Below are 15330 nucleotides of genomic sequence, written 5' to 3'. Positions count from 1 at the left end.
GTAACTTATTTTTTGGTTACATAAACTTTCTTCATTTGAGACTCTTTATTATTTTTTGGTTAATTAAAAAACATTATTTTTTGGTTAATTAAAAAACACATATTCTAACCTTCTACTTTGAGACTCTTGTTATTTTTGACCACGTAATATACGCGAGTTACAAAAAAAACGACCTAGGATGTTAAAATATCGAATTACAAAACAAAAAAAATACAATTTTTCAACTATGGACAAATTAATTATGAATTTTGAAAGCGTCAAAAACTAAAAAATCAAAACAACAAAATCTTGACCTAGAAAACGAATTTCAAGATGATAGTTTGCAAAAATAAAAATGGCCTTAAACCAATTTGACCTTGGGGGTAAGGACACTTTTTAGGAAATAAAAATTTCCCTTATATATGTGTGTGCGCGCGCACGCATGCGTACGCACACGCGTTCTAAGTTATATATAAATATATGTTAAGATTTTTTAACCTACGCTGTTCATTATTTATAAATGATTGACAATTTATTATGATTAAGAACATGAACGGATATGTAAGGGATCAAACCACGTGCCTCACACATGCAAAGCAAGTGCTCTATCATTTGAGGGTATGAAAATGTTGGTTAAATAATAATTATAAATAACAGCTTCAATCCAAAAGTCTACTAGTTATTGAGATAATTCACACAAAATGTTTGGCTAAAAAAAAACACAATACATTATTAATTGAAAAATAATATTCATCTACAATTGAGTCATTTTCCTTTGTTCAAAGACTCCCAAAGCACTTCCATATCAACATTTCCTCCTGAAAGTACTATTCATATATGTTTGTAATCCTTCCAAAGCATGATTTTTTTTATTTTTTTAAGTTTCAGATAGCACAGCAGCAACGCCAATAGCTCCACTTGGTTCGAAGACAATCATATGAATTTGAAAACACAGTTTCATTGCTTTGATGATTTCAAAGTCTTCCACCGCGATTCCATCTTCCACAAGATCTCGTACAATAGGCCTTGCCATAGAAAACTCGACAAATTAATCGAAAGAGACCAAAAAACTTTATTTTAGTTCATAATATATATAATTGCTAAGGATTTGTTTTTACCATGTGTGTCTTCGAGAAATCTCGAAGCTATAGTATTTATCTCATGCAATTTTATTACCCTTCCGGCTGCTTTGGATTGAGGTGCATCGTCAGCTCCTTTAGGCTCAGTAGACAAAATACGAATAGCCAGATTAATGGCCTTGGCAGCAATTGCTATTCCTGCTATCATACCTCCGCCTGCAATTATCTTTTTGTTGCAAAACGGATAAGACAGTGGAATCTAAATGTTTTTGTGGGATTCATACCTGTTCCGATTGACTGATCTACTTTTATTTTATTCGATGAAATCTCATACTCTTCAAGATTATTTACACTTCTAGCATCTCCAGTTTTCTCATAATTTCTCCTTTTATACTTTGGCCTTGCACTTGAAGAAGCCATTTGATGTGAGCAAGTATTTGAAGTAAAGGAGTAGAGGAGATGAAACAAACAGGTGCCTCGCATAGGATTCTGTATAATGGTTTACTAAATTCACTTTTATAAATGCTATTCATACTTAATTTTATGAAGAAAAAAAATTCTTGTTTTAGATAAATCAATCTTATCATAGTTTCTCAACTGATTTTTTTAGCAATGTATTTTTTTAGATAAATCTTATCATATTCCCATTTTGGATTAAATGGGAATATGGAAATTCTAAATGCCTTTTAGTTTTAGCTTAGTACTAACTTCTTTGTTGCAAGAGGGTATGCGGCCATCATTTGAAGAAGGTATATAGATAGCACCTGTTTCTTGCCACACTTTATTCATAACTTCTTCCCTATGACTGCATATTAGCCTCAACCAAATTAACAATACCATCGTACTTTAATATTCTCAACTTTACAAGATGGTGCACTTTTCAATAGAGTACAATCAGGGGCGGATCTGTGCGAGGCTGAGTGTGGCTATTGTCACACCAGTCCAACCTATACTTTTTTATTTTATTTTATACAGGGCATAATTATATAATATAAATGGTCTATTTCGAAACATAATGTTACATTATTCTTCGGTCTAGTGGCGCGGCATTTGTGTTTGTGCCTGGTGGTTGTCGGTTCAACGATTAACTTTTGCGTTTTTTTGATAATATGTTCATGATAATATAAGCAACATACATAAATAAAATTACTTGTAAAAATAAACTCAGTGAGAGTCGAACTTGTGAACTCCAAACACATTGACTTGATTATCTTCCACTAAGCTATATGTGTGTGCGCGCGCGTGGACGCTCGCTCTAACATATATAAATATAGATTAAGATTTTGTAACTTAGTGCATTATCTATAAATGATTAGCGATTTGTTATGATTAATACATATGTTGTTATTTTTCTAATTTATTTCTCCAAATTTTTTAGTCTTACTTTCATAAAAAAAAAATTAGCCCCACTAATAATTCAATCCCAGATCCGCCCTTGACACCTACATATTTCAACGGATATGAAAAAACACATTAAAAGGTGATTTTTTTTTCTTATTATAATTGAGATTGGAGGAAGTATAAAACACATGACTTTGCCTTATGATATGTTTGCACGTTGCACACTCTAAATCCATTCCACCCTCTGTTGTCAAAGCGGAAAAGCGGCGCGGCGCGACCACCCTAAAAATTGACGCGGTGCGGTATGCGGGCGCGTAGCGGCCGCTATTACATGACGCGGTTACTAAAACTAAAAATTATATTATTATTTAAGGATTAAAAAAGTATGAAAAAAATATATTTAGTATCAATATAAATGCATATTTAAAGATGATTAATTTTTTTATTATTAAATACTATTTTTTTTGACAAAATTATTATTATATATTATTATAAAATGTATTTAATGATTAGTATTAATATCAATGAAGCATATACTTATTAATCTAAATGAATATTTATTTTGTATTAATATTTAGTATTAATACCATTGTTTTTTGACAAGTATTAATACCATTGTTATTTTACTCTAAATTTATGAAATATTCATAATTGCAAATAAAAGCCACAAGTCTTAATAAAATTGAATAAAAGAACTATAAGCAAGTACTGTAAAAAAAAGGTTAAAAAAGAAAGTACTGTAAGGCAAAGTACCGTAAAAGCCACAAAAGAACTGTAAAAAAAGAAAAAACTGAAGGCAAAGTACTGTAAAGTTAAAAGGAATAGCACAGTTGTACCCCACCACAAAGTGGAATACAGCTGTATTCCACTTTTTATTCAGATCTAAATACAACTGTTAGATTTCAATCTCAAAAATTCACTTTCCTCTTCCTCCCCTGTCTTTCCTCTTCCTCCCCTTTCTCTCTCCTGAAACTCGCCGGAAAACACTCGAAACTTGCCGGAAAACCCTCAAAACTCGTCGGAAAACCCTCGAAAAGCTCAAAACACAGTAATTTTGTGCTCCGACCCAAATAGCGGCCGCTTTGACCCGATGTTAGCCGCCCCGCTCCACCGTTTCGTGGCCGCGAAACCCGCTTTCTCCAAACGCGCTGCGCGGTGGCGTTGTGACGCGGCAGTCCAGTTTTGGCCGCTCCGCGCCGTGATAGCGCCGGGAGCGGCCGCTATTGACAACAGAGATGCCACCCATTCTTCCATTATGATTTTTTAGAAGCTACAAAACCAAACTTCTCTTAGAACAAGGAAAATTACCATAACATGAAAAACTCATTTGTACAAATAAAGAGACATTTAGACTTACGAAAAACTATTTTCGTGAATTGAATTTAATCGTATGTGAATTAGATAAAGGAGTTTCATGAGAAAGTCTTGCATGAATACTGAGTATTTGAATATATAATATGGAGTCTGGTGTTCACAAAAGTATATATTCTTCAATTATTGTAATTTTTTTCTCTTTCTAATTGTTTTTAAATATGTAAGTGTGTCCAAATAAAAACTCAAATATTTATGACCAATAACGTTTTTTTTGCTCTAACTAGTAACAAGATTGTGAGAAGGCTCCAAAATCACGTGACATAGGAGATGATATAGAACTCAATCAATAAACGTCCCAGCCATTTGACTAATTCGTTAGGCAGGAACGATGTTACAGGTTCATGGAACAATTGCTATATTTTCTATTCCACGACAAATCCTTTTATTTACTCCACCAAACTTTTCAATTGTTTTGAGTTACTATGACCCACACACACTCTCGTGCCCTTCCCACCAAACTGAACTTACTGCCCTTATCCAACATCAATACTTCTTCTTTATCACTTTACTGCACATGCTTTTTTTTGAAATGGGCTTTACTGCACATGCTACTTATATATATCTAGAATGATGAATGATATTTCTACAAACACTTTCCGTCAACTTTTTAACGGTTTTCTCTCTCATTTTCAACGTTATATTTTTATCCTCTCTATTGTTATTGACATATAAAAAGAGAGAAAAAAATTATCACACAAATTGTCTCAAACGGTTGTTTGAATATCACTATTTATATAATAAATTGCTTAAAATGGAGTGCCCCCCTTGCTAACGTGTTCCCTACATCCCTAGTATTAGATGTCACAATGACTATTCCACCAGCAGCGGGCCAATCCAACCAATTCTATTTTATTGTGTTTACTAGTTTAGAGACCCGGCGTTGCCCGGGTTAGATATTAAATAAGTTTTATAAGTTTGTGTACACGAATACACGTGTCAGTATATTAGATTGAATTTATTTAAATTTAAAATTATAATAATATCATAAAAGTAAATATAAATGATGAGATGAATGTCCAATGCAAGATAAAAAGTGTAACAAAATCAATAATGAATTACTCCTAGTGGTAAGAGTTTTGACTCCTTTTAAACATGTGGTCATGGGTTTGTTTCGTGGCCCATGCGTATGAGAGAGAAAAATCGATTGAAAGGAAAAAAAAAGGTTGAAATATATATATATATCAAAGTATATGTATGAGAAATAATAAAATTGGTGTTTGGCAAACCTGAAGAAGAAAAAATGTTAGATGAAAAGAAGGTTTGAGGTTTCTGCTTGTGCTCAAAATATGTAAATATGTGATTAACGAAAATTTATTTATTTATAGTTAACATTTGCATTAGAATATGCTGCTAAAAGATAACATAATAACTAATCGAACCTTTTTTTTATTAAAAAAAAAAACTAATCGAACCATTTTTTTCCTCAAACATAAAAATTAATTGAATGATATAGTGCTAAAAGATTAGTAATAATTAATTGAAGCTTCTTTTCCTAAAAACAAATAAACAAATTGGAGTCTTTTAATCATAAAATAAGATCATATATGTAAACTTTGTTGAAAGTATTATGTGTAGTTTGTTGAGATATTTCTGCTACATAAAATATTAGAATTTCAATAAAAATTTAAAGAAAATATTGAGTGGATAAGATCAAAATGTTGTTGAGATATTTATGTTAAATAAAATATTGGTTTTAAAAATAGAAAAAATAATAAAAATATTGAGAATGAATGGGGAAGTGACACGTGACATAAAAAACCTTACTTTATATATATATTATTGATTATTGATTGATATGCTATTGATTGATTGATATTAATAATTATTTAGAAATACAAACGACTGTAATTGGTTTGTTATTTAAAAACGACTTTGTGTTCCTATACACTATTGGGTTCACGGTGTCCGCTATATTGCCATGTACCAATTATGAATGGATGCCAATACCTATTGCTATAACGGCACACACCAATTATGAATGTCCACTATACTGGGTTCACGCACAAAACAACATAAAACATCAACATAAGCAAAAATACATATATTGCTAAACTACGGAACTGGTTAAATAATAATAAAATAATAATAATAAAATAATAATAATAATAATAATAATAATAATAATAATAATAATAATAATAATAATAATAATACAAAATAGGAATGGATGCCACAAACTCAATTATGAATTATGAATAAGAATGGAGAGAAGAGCGGTACTGTTGAATCGGAAAAAGAAAAAAAAACAATAGTATAGGTGTTAGTTTTCTTCAAAAAATAGTATAGGTGTTAGTCCAAGGACCTGAAACAGAAACAATAGTATAGGTGTTAGTTCAAGGACCTGAAACTCATAGGTGTTTGTAATGGATACCAGAAACAATAGTTCAAGGACCTGAAAGAAAAAAAAACAATCAGTAAACTCACTCGTAGATGTTAGTTCCATCATATATTATATATAAAAATAAAAATCTAAGCATAAGTAGAAGAAACGATAGTATAGGTGTTTGTCAAACATGAAGAAAAAAAAGCTTAGATCAAAAGAAGGTTTGAGTTTCGGTTTCTGCTAATAATATGTGATTTTGGTGATTAACAAAATTTCATTTATTTATAGTTAAAAAAAAAACCGAAGCCTTTTTTTCCTCAATGAAAAAACTAATTGAATAATATGGTGCTAAAAGATTATATAATAACTAATTAAAACTTCTTTTCCTAAAAAAAAGAAGAAGAAAAAAGGAAGATTTAATGGATAATATTGAAAGTATTATATATAGTTTGTTGAGATATTTTGGCTACATAAAATATTAGAAATTAAATATAAAATTAAATAAAATATTTAGTGGATAAAATCAATAGTTTGTTGAGATATTTATGTCAAATAAAATATAAAAAAATAATAAAAATATTGAGAATAAACGTGGAAGTGACACGTGGCATAAAAAACCTTACTTTATATATATACTATTGATTACAAAAGCAAACAAAAATAAAAAACAAAAAAAAATGATAGACGACAAAGTCCTTGTCTGAAGATGTTTTATGCAAAATAACAAGACTAGTATCATTCTTTTATCAGAAAATCAGCTGCACATATAGTGTGTCGTGCTAACCATCCAATTTATAAGAACAAGATGCTTAACAAGCATGATCAAATTTTTATATTTGATGCACATTCAGAACTTGAGGACGGTCCAACATAATTGTATACTCTTTTATGTTGAGTTAAAAAGCCCTCATTGTCACTAACAATGGATTGATCTAAATGGTAAGAGACTTTAACCTCTTAAACATGTGGTTAGGGGTTCGATTCCAACTCATGCGTCTAAAAAAATTTCGGTTGAAAGAGGAAAACCTACCTTGTGTGTCCCACATGTTCCCCAATGAAGATTAATCACTATTATGCGGCGGTGTAAACTTCGTACCAATATGTTGGTAAAAAGTGTCTAGGTAGCATGGCCTTTAACGACCATATGAAAAAAGAAAAAGGAAATCAGTCCAAAAAAATGATCTCCTTGACACCTAAGTCGAGGATAAGATAAATACCAATGCAAAGGGCCCAAGATTCGACACAGTTTGAACTACTTGAGTTGACTTTATAGTAAAACCCATTCTTAAAATCTATACTCTGATCTCGAAGAATGCCTCCACATACGTCAAGAAACTATCATGAATATGAGAATCATTAATGATAGAAAATCATATAGCATTTTTAATCAATTTTTAAAGTCATTTTAGAGTTAAAGTAGGTAGGTTAAATGCATTTTAGTCGAACTTTGTAAAGGAATCATTCAAAAGTTATGAAAGGACAAAAGAAAGAAAATAGTCTTGAAACCATTGAAATCCACCCGAACCAGAAACTTTATGACCGTGCTATGCTTTTTTATAAGTTTATAGCTGATGATTCTTAGGGCACAGTCGTTATGGATGTTCTGGTGAGAAGAAATGGAGCAAGGAGTGAAGAAACCAGAAGAATCAGGTACTGCCTATCTCGTGTCGCGGGCTATGAGCCCTGCATCACGAGATGTGAAGGACGGGCAAAGCGTTCACTACTGTCTAACTCGCATCATAGGCTATTAGCCCTACATTGTGAGTGTTGAGGGAAAGGCTAGGGTTTTGCATTATGTTAACATCGCATCGCGGCTCAACTTTCCTCAATATTTAGGGAAACTTGTGCCTATATAAGGTAGACCCTTAGTAAATGAAAGAAACACCTATTGTCGAGCAAACGAGGGCATAAATGCAATTTTGGCAGATTTGGAGCGACCATAGCCATTCCGGAGATAAGAAACCATCAACCGGTGATCCTTTTCCTATGTTTCATTATTCGTATTCATTAGTTCATGTTTAAGAATCAAGAGTAGCTAATTATCTCCAGGTTAGGTTATGAAAGAGGAACTTTCCTGTAATTGCTTGATCATGTAACTTTAAAACATTCTAAGAATTAAGTTGATTACTTTTGTATTTTATTCGGTTAATTTTATGCTTAATGTTTTTTTATGCATTTACGAATGTTCATCAATCGATCTAGGTCTCAATGATTACCAACCATACTTTGGGGCTTGACTTAATTTAATTGTTCGCTTGTTATTAGCTGTAGACATATTCTAATAATAATCTGTATACACCATGAAGAGTTATGAGCTCACCTAAGAAATTAGAGAGAAGTAATAATTAAAGGGTGATACTGACCAAGACAATGATTTAACTATTTTGATAAAATGTCTTAAAATTTAGTAAGAAGTCAATGTTTGTATTCATAGTTTGTAGTTATCCAAAGAGTTTAGAGAAAGGAATCTGACATAACCAGTCGCCTCTTAATCAACTTAACTTAATCGTATTTGTTAAGTTGAAATCACACAATCTTGATAGAGACAAACTTTTATAAATTTTATTACTCGTCGACACACAAGCAAACTTGCTAGAAAATTGTCATCAACCATCGACATTCACTTTTAGTACTCTTAGTGGTGGTCTAGTCCAGAAAGATGGTGTGGCCTTCATTCTAATTTTTTTGTATGGATTCAAATAATCATGTATATCTTCCACTTGATTAATAACTTTGGGCCAAAGAGTATTTACCCATGTAAAGAGTGTTGTTGAAATATAAGAGAGCTACGGTCTTTCCGCAACCCCAAACAAAAGCTTTCAAGGCCAAACTATATTTTCAATATCATTAGACGATAGATTCCATTTGAGCCAAGCAAAAGTTCCCAAACTTAAGAACTTACTCCAATGATAAATTTTAATGATATGGTCACAAAACGGTTTCACATCATCACACAATCTCTACGATTTGCATTATGTACCCAAGAATACTAGCAAGACATGATAGAGCTAAAGTAATTACACCTGCAAAAGAAAAATATGAAGTGTTATCGTTAGATATTTTTTCCTTCATTCTAGCAAGAATGTAGGAATAAGACTCCTTTGTAATGCAGCGGTGCAACATCGGTGCTCAAGGTACTATTTGAAAGAAATGAAACATAAGGTCCTGAAGCTCATTATCATCACATATCTAAGAGTCATCAAGATTCTGAAGAGCACTTATTTAATTCATGTGTTTTCTCTTCAAGGTGGAAAGGTGAAAAAAGTGTTGAGATCAATTTTCCTCCTACAACACAATAGTACTATATTTATTCCAAAGCTCATCACGCAACTCAAAGTCTTTGAGAAGCTGATTCGATATAGCATTTTTTATGCCTTCTAATATTTTCAGAACACGTTTCTTGCAAAGAGAACTATTACCAAAAAATTCCACATTCCACAAGACAAGAATAGTAATAATTATATTAATAATGAAATAATTAATTATATCAAAATGTACGTAAGAGTTATAGAAACAACAACCAATTTTTTTATTTAAAAAACTCGATATCCGATCGAATAACCGACTAATTCGAGGAGCCTCGTAGTTGGGGAAGAATCAAACCTAAGATATTGAAAATAACATTTTTAAGTGAACACACCATCAACGTACTTAACTAGTAGCTCAATCTTTCATCTAATAAAATCTTGATTTCTTTGTAAGCTGGATTAGGAATTATAAAAAGTTTTAAACTGCAAGATCCTATATTGGTATCTAATGTTCCTCAATGACTAAAAATTATAGATCCCGTTAGAATATATTACATGCTTTGAAAATTTGTCTTTCGAATCGATTTAGTTGATCAAATAGATATGTATCCACTAATCTCAAAATGATCTTAAATCTCGTACATATTTTATTAGAATATAAAAATATTCATTGTATAAATTAATTAGTATATTGTATATTAGTTAGAGATACTTGAGACCCAAAACAACATCAAGTATCTCTAACTTGAGCCTCAATTATCTCTGATTAATATTCAATTTACTAATCAATTTATACAATGAATATTTTATTCATAGACAACCCCAAATAAATATTACTAGGCTTTTGACCCGTGCGTCGCACGAGTTTTCTCGACTATAATAGAGACCAATAAATAATCTTTAACCATAAGATCATTGATAGGGTAGAAAATATTTTCTTCAAAAAAAAAGGCAAGCGGATAGGAATGAAATTGGTGTGCAATGCATTTTTTTAGATGGAATTTGTTAAGTTAAATAATTGCAAACCTAATAAAGCAAATGAGCGGAAAAAAATTAGGTTAAGTTACTGCAGACGTAACAAAATTAATAAATAAGGATGTAAAAAAAGAGGCATGAAATTAAAAAAAAAATCCAAAAAAAGTGTAAAATTCTTGACAAAAAAAACGTATAAAATAGAAGGATCATACGTGATCATAAAGGCAAGCGGATAGGAAAGAAATTGGTGTGCAATGCATTTTTTTAGATGGAATTTGTTAGGTTAAATAATTGCAAACCTAATAAAGCAAATGAGCGGGAAAAAATTAGGTTAAGTTGCTGCAGACGTAACAAAATTAATAAATAAGGATTTAGACACATTCACATAAAACTAACAAAATTAAATAAAAAATATTTAGTCTCGTCAATTGATATATTGTAATTTTATTTTCCTTTATTTTTTATTTTTTGGTTTTGTATAGTGTCCAAATATTTTTATTTAGGTTTGTGTCCAACCAAGTGTGCCTCCTAAATTGAACATTTTTCATATGAATGACGTGCTACGAATTTTCTATATAGCCAAAATGTATACTGGTTTAGAAGATCCGGAAGATCTACAAAACACAAAAATGTTCCTTTTATGTTCCGATCTCATTTAAAGGATATAAATTGGCATAGATTTTTATATCAAAAAAAAAAAAAATTGGCATAGATTAATACGAGAATATATCAATATATTCTATATGTTCTTCCAAAACCTTGGAAGATTTGGATGGTCTAGTCCAAGGGCGGAGCCAGGAAGTGGCGAAGTTCAAAAGATACAATTTCTTAAACAAAAATTGTAAAATTTAGGACGGAGGGAGTATATTTAGAGTGAAGATTCATTTTGAACTTTTAAAATTTTCTGACGTTCAATTCAGTCCCTGCAAAAATAAAACTCAAATTAGTCTCTGACATTTTTTTTTAAGAAAAATTAATCCTTCTATTATAATAAATTAGAGACTAAATTTGTCCTCAACATGAATATGGCAATGATTAATTAGTGGCTTCTATTTGCAAGTTTATTTTGACTCATTAATTGGGTGCTAGTGTTTTTTATACGTAGTACTCCCTTCGGTCCTATTTATAAGAAAAAGTTGATTTTTTAGATTCATTGAGTAATTGATGTATCTTGTCTAAGATATAGACCAAATACATCATTTATACAATGAACCAAAAAAGTCAAATGTTTCTTATAAATAGGACCGGAGGGAGTACTAATGTTTTATTTTGCCATTTCATCTATCTAAACAAAATGTATTATGTTTCATTTTCTTGTCAAAGAAAATAGTCTTATGTTTAATGTCAACTTTTACAACAGCATTAAGAGAATCGCAATCTCAAAGAGGCCAAGAGTGTAGTACACGAAGAATAAATGGAGAAACATGATACTATATACACCCTCCGGTCACTATTATAAGCAAAATTTTATATTTTAGGTTCATTCATTTAATGATGCACATGGTCTTTATTATGGACCACATACATCATTAAATGAATGAAATTAAAATGTAGTTTTTTACTTATATTAATGACCGACGGGTGTATTCATTTTAAAGTCAAAATGAATGTGTATGAATTAATTACAATAATGACCATACAATCAATTTCCAACCGGTGATTAATTAGGAACACTTTCCATAATTTTTGTACAAAATTTCACCCCTTACAATGAATGAATTTCACTTTTGAATCTTAATTCTTATACACCCTCCGATCACTAATATAAGCAAAAGTTTGATTTTTAGATTCATTCATTAAATGATGTATGTAGTCTTAAACCACATACGTCATTTAATGAATGAATCTAAAAATCAAACTTTTGCTTATATTAGTGACCGGAGGGGTGTATATTGCAATGTCTTTAACTATGCTCACGATGAAATTTTTTATACAGTCTTTATTTTCCTTTGATTGAGAATCGTATTATATATGAACCGTTTCCCTAAAAATCGAAGGATTTAGAAAACAACAGGAAAAGAATGACATGTACTCCTTTCATTCATTACATGTGGTAATCAACTACTTCAGAGGTATAAATGCACAACTTTAACTATTGGTATCTTTCATTATCTATAATAAACATTAAAAAATTTGATAGTTTGAAAATATTCATTGAGACAAATCGAACAACATATTTCTAACATTTGTATTTATATATTTGTTAAAAAGTTTTATCTGAGTAGGATATGTGAATACTGCACATTGTCAGGATGTGACATGTATTTAGAAACGGATGGAGTACTGATTAAACATTTAACGGAGGGGGTAATAAACAAAAATTGTTATAAAATTATATTAACTAAATAAAATGAAAATATAAAAACCCTCCACATTTTTATTTTAAATTAAGTTGTCTGTTCTCCATAACTCAATTAGAGTTTAAAAGCTCTACACATGCTTAGTTGGAGTTTATTATTATTTTTTTACTTGGAGTTGGAGTTTATTAATTATTGTTTGTAATTCTTTTCATGTTGGAGTTGATTAGTATTTTTTTACTTGAAGTTGGAGTTTATTAGTATTTTTTATAGAATGTTGATTTTGAACTTGATTTGAAGAAGGTGGTGGACTATTTCTAAAGAGATCATTATGCATGACATCACATAATTTGGGAGTATTTGGAAAGCATGTAAAAACTATTGAATTTACTTTCACAAATTATCATGTCGAGTTTAATCGAAGATAAGCAAATGAAGTCTTTCACGCTTTCGCACATATAGGCACATTATCAGCTAACTTCCACACTTATATTGATTTATCGGCATGCATTTACTCTTTGATTTCTAAGGAAGATAGTTCTATTAAAAAAAGCAATGAAATACAACACTTCCAAAATAATACTTATATATTCGATTTCTTAGCATATATGCTTTTGGTCTTGCGACTCTTGTTAGCATTTTTTTTTTCTTAAACCTTTAGTACTTAAAGCAGAATATAGATTCAGTTATTAAATAAAACATACATAGAAGTGATTTTGTACTAGTCACTCTCCTTACTTTTTCTTTTTCACCTCCTCTGACCCAAGAAGTTCCTCCAATATCTTATCATCCAAGCACTCAAACTCAAAGATGGGCCTGTGTTGTGGCCCAGAAGAACTACCACTAGCATGATGAGATGATGAAGTGGTGTAGGATGGTGGTGGTGCTAAATGAGGTGGATATGGTGGTGACCCTCTTATTTTAGAATAATACTCACTAGGAAAATTCAAAATTGCAAGATGACCCCTCAAGTTAAAAGCTGCTCGATCATAAGCTCTTGCTGCTTCTTCAGCCGTATCAAATGTCCCTAACCACATCCTTGTCCCTTGCTTAGATGGATCCCTTATCTCCGCCGCATACTTCCCCCACGGCCTCCTCCTCACACCTCGGAACCGGACCTCTTCCTTTCCTTTCTCCTCCTTTCCATGCTTTCCCTTCTGGTGATCCTCCATATAGTTTCTTCTTGTGTGTGCAAATTGTCTAACTTTTGATATGCTTTTAAATTTTGTGGTTGCTAAGATGCTTATATATAGATAAGTAGTCTATCATCTATATGCTAAAAAGTGTGGAATCTATAAGGTGAATAGTGATTCTCTATCTCAATCAAGAAAGCTACATTGACCAAGATTTGTTTTCAAAGAAGGTTCTCTATTGAAAGAAAATAAAATTTGATTCTTTCGACAATGTTTAAGTTTTGATCACGTGAACTGCAGCAAACTATGCATGTGAGCGAGTACAAATGATTCTTAACAATATGCAACTAGGGCAAAATCTTTTCAAACACTAAGACTGAGAATCAAATAGATTTTCAGATCGACATTGTATCCATATATAGTTCACCCATTAGCAACACTCCATTTTTGCTTTTAATCACAACACTTTTCGTGAAGGAGTATGTGGACATCTTTATTTTTTTCCTGAAACGATGTGGACATCTTTATGCCTCCACAGATTTTATAGAATCCATGTATAAATTTTGCTAAAAGAGGTATAGATATATCCCACATGCGGATTAGATAAAAGATTTAATGTCGTTTGATTTGCAAAATGGTAACTACAAGACATAAATAATACAGCCCTTTAAGGACGTATTAGACAACTTGTTCTTTAGTGGATAATGGACACCACAAACAAAATAAGATGAATTTACTATAATTTTTTTATGAATGTAAAATATTAATAGGAGACAAAGAGAAGGGGAGAGGGAGCATGGTGGGAGGGAGGGAGGGAAAGAGAGAGAGAAAGAGAGAAAATTTTGTTTGAGTAGAAAAAAAATGGCATTTTAGTACTTGAGATAGTTTGAAGTTTGGACAAAAAAATTGTTTAATAATTTAATGAGAGACAAGGATATCAGTTTTTGTTCAATCTCTTATCCCCATTTTGTCATCAAACACAATGTATTTGAAGTTGTGTTAACAAACCCTTTATTTTTTTTAGCAAATTAAATGCACGCTAATCAGTGATTACTAAAAGAATTTAATTACGGTGACGATGTTCATCTAATATACAAAAGAAAACGTATTATAATGGATTCAATCTAAGGGTAGTAATAGGCCAGACCGCTCGTCAAGGGCCTATGATCCAACCTACTGAAAGTCTGGCCCAGTCTAACTCGTTTAATAAATAGGTCAAGCATTAGCTTTTTAAAAAGTCTATTAATTTAAATGGGATAGGCATAGGCTCATAAAAAAGCCTATTAGGCCTATCAGACCGGCCCGTATATGAGTATATTATATTTCCTCACATTTAATATTTATATAGTAATACAAAAAAGAATAACAGTTCCTTCAAATTCTCATATTAAGTTGGTGATTTTTTTATCACATTGAAGATTTTATGCATTTTTTTCCTACTTAAGTGTTGATTTAGTTTTCGGTTTCTTATTGTTTGAAAGCTTGTTAAGTTATTATTAAATACACATATTGTTATTTGATTTGTGCAAACTTTTGAGGCTTGATACTAATATGCCTAAGGTTAAGTATGATTATCAAATT

At 31.2% G+C, this 15330-nt stretch overlaps 1 protein-coding gene and 1 pseudogene across 1 annotated transcript; both read right to left on the bottom strand.

Annotated features, from left to right (window-relative positions):
• Positions 1 to 541: 541 nt before the first annotated feature.
• Positions 542 to 3653, bottom strand: LOC146956662 (serine racemase-like; annotated as a pseudogene).
• A 9524-nt stretch (positions 3654 to 13177) lies between these two features.
• Positions 13178 to 13820, bottom strand: LOC146956661 (ethylene-responsive transcription factor ERF098-like). Its single transcript, XM_085721064.1, has one exon. The coding sequence runs from the start codon at positions 13786 to 13788 to the stop codon at positions 13351 to 13353; it is 438 nt and encodes a 145-aa protein (XP_085577190.1). The 5' UTR covers positions 13789 to 13820; the 3' UTR covers positions 13178 to 13350.
• Between the last annotated feature and the right edge of the window lie 1510 nt (positions 13821 to 15330).

The sequence above is a fragment of the Medicago sativa genome, chromosome 1 (assembly GCF_051527215.1).
Source record: "Medicago sativa cultivar Bolivia chromosome 1, Bolivia_mono, whole genome shotgun sequence".
Lineage (NCBI taxonomy): Eukaryota > Viridiplantae > Streptophyta > Magnoliopsida > Fabales > Fabaceae > Medicago > Medicago sativa.
This window is presented reverse-complemented; position numbering and strand designations above follow the sequence as displayed.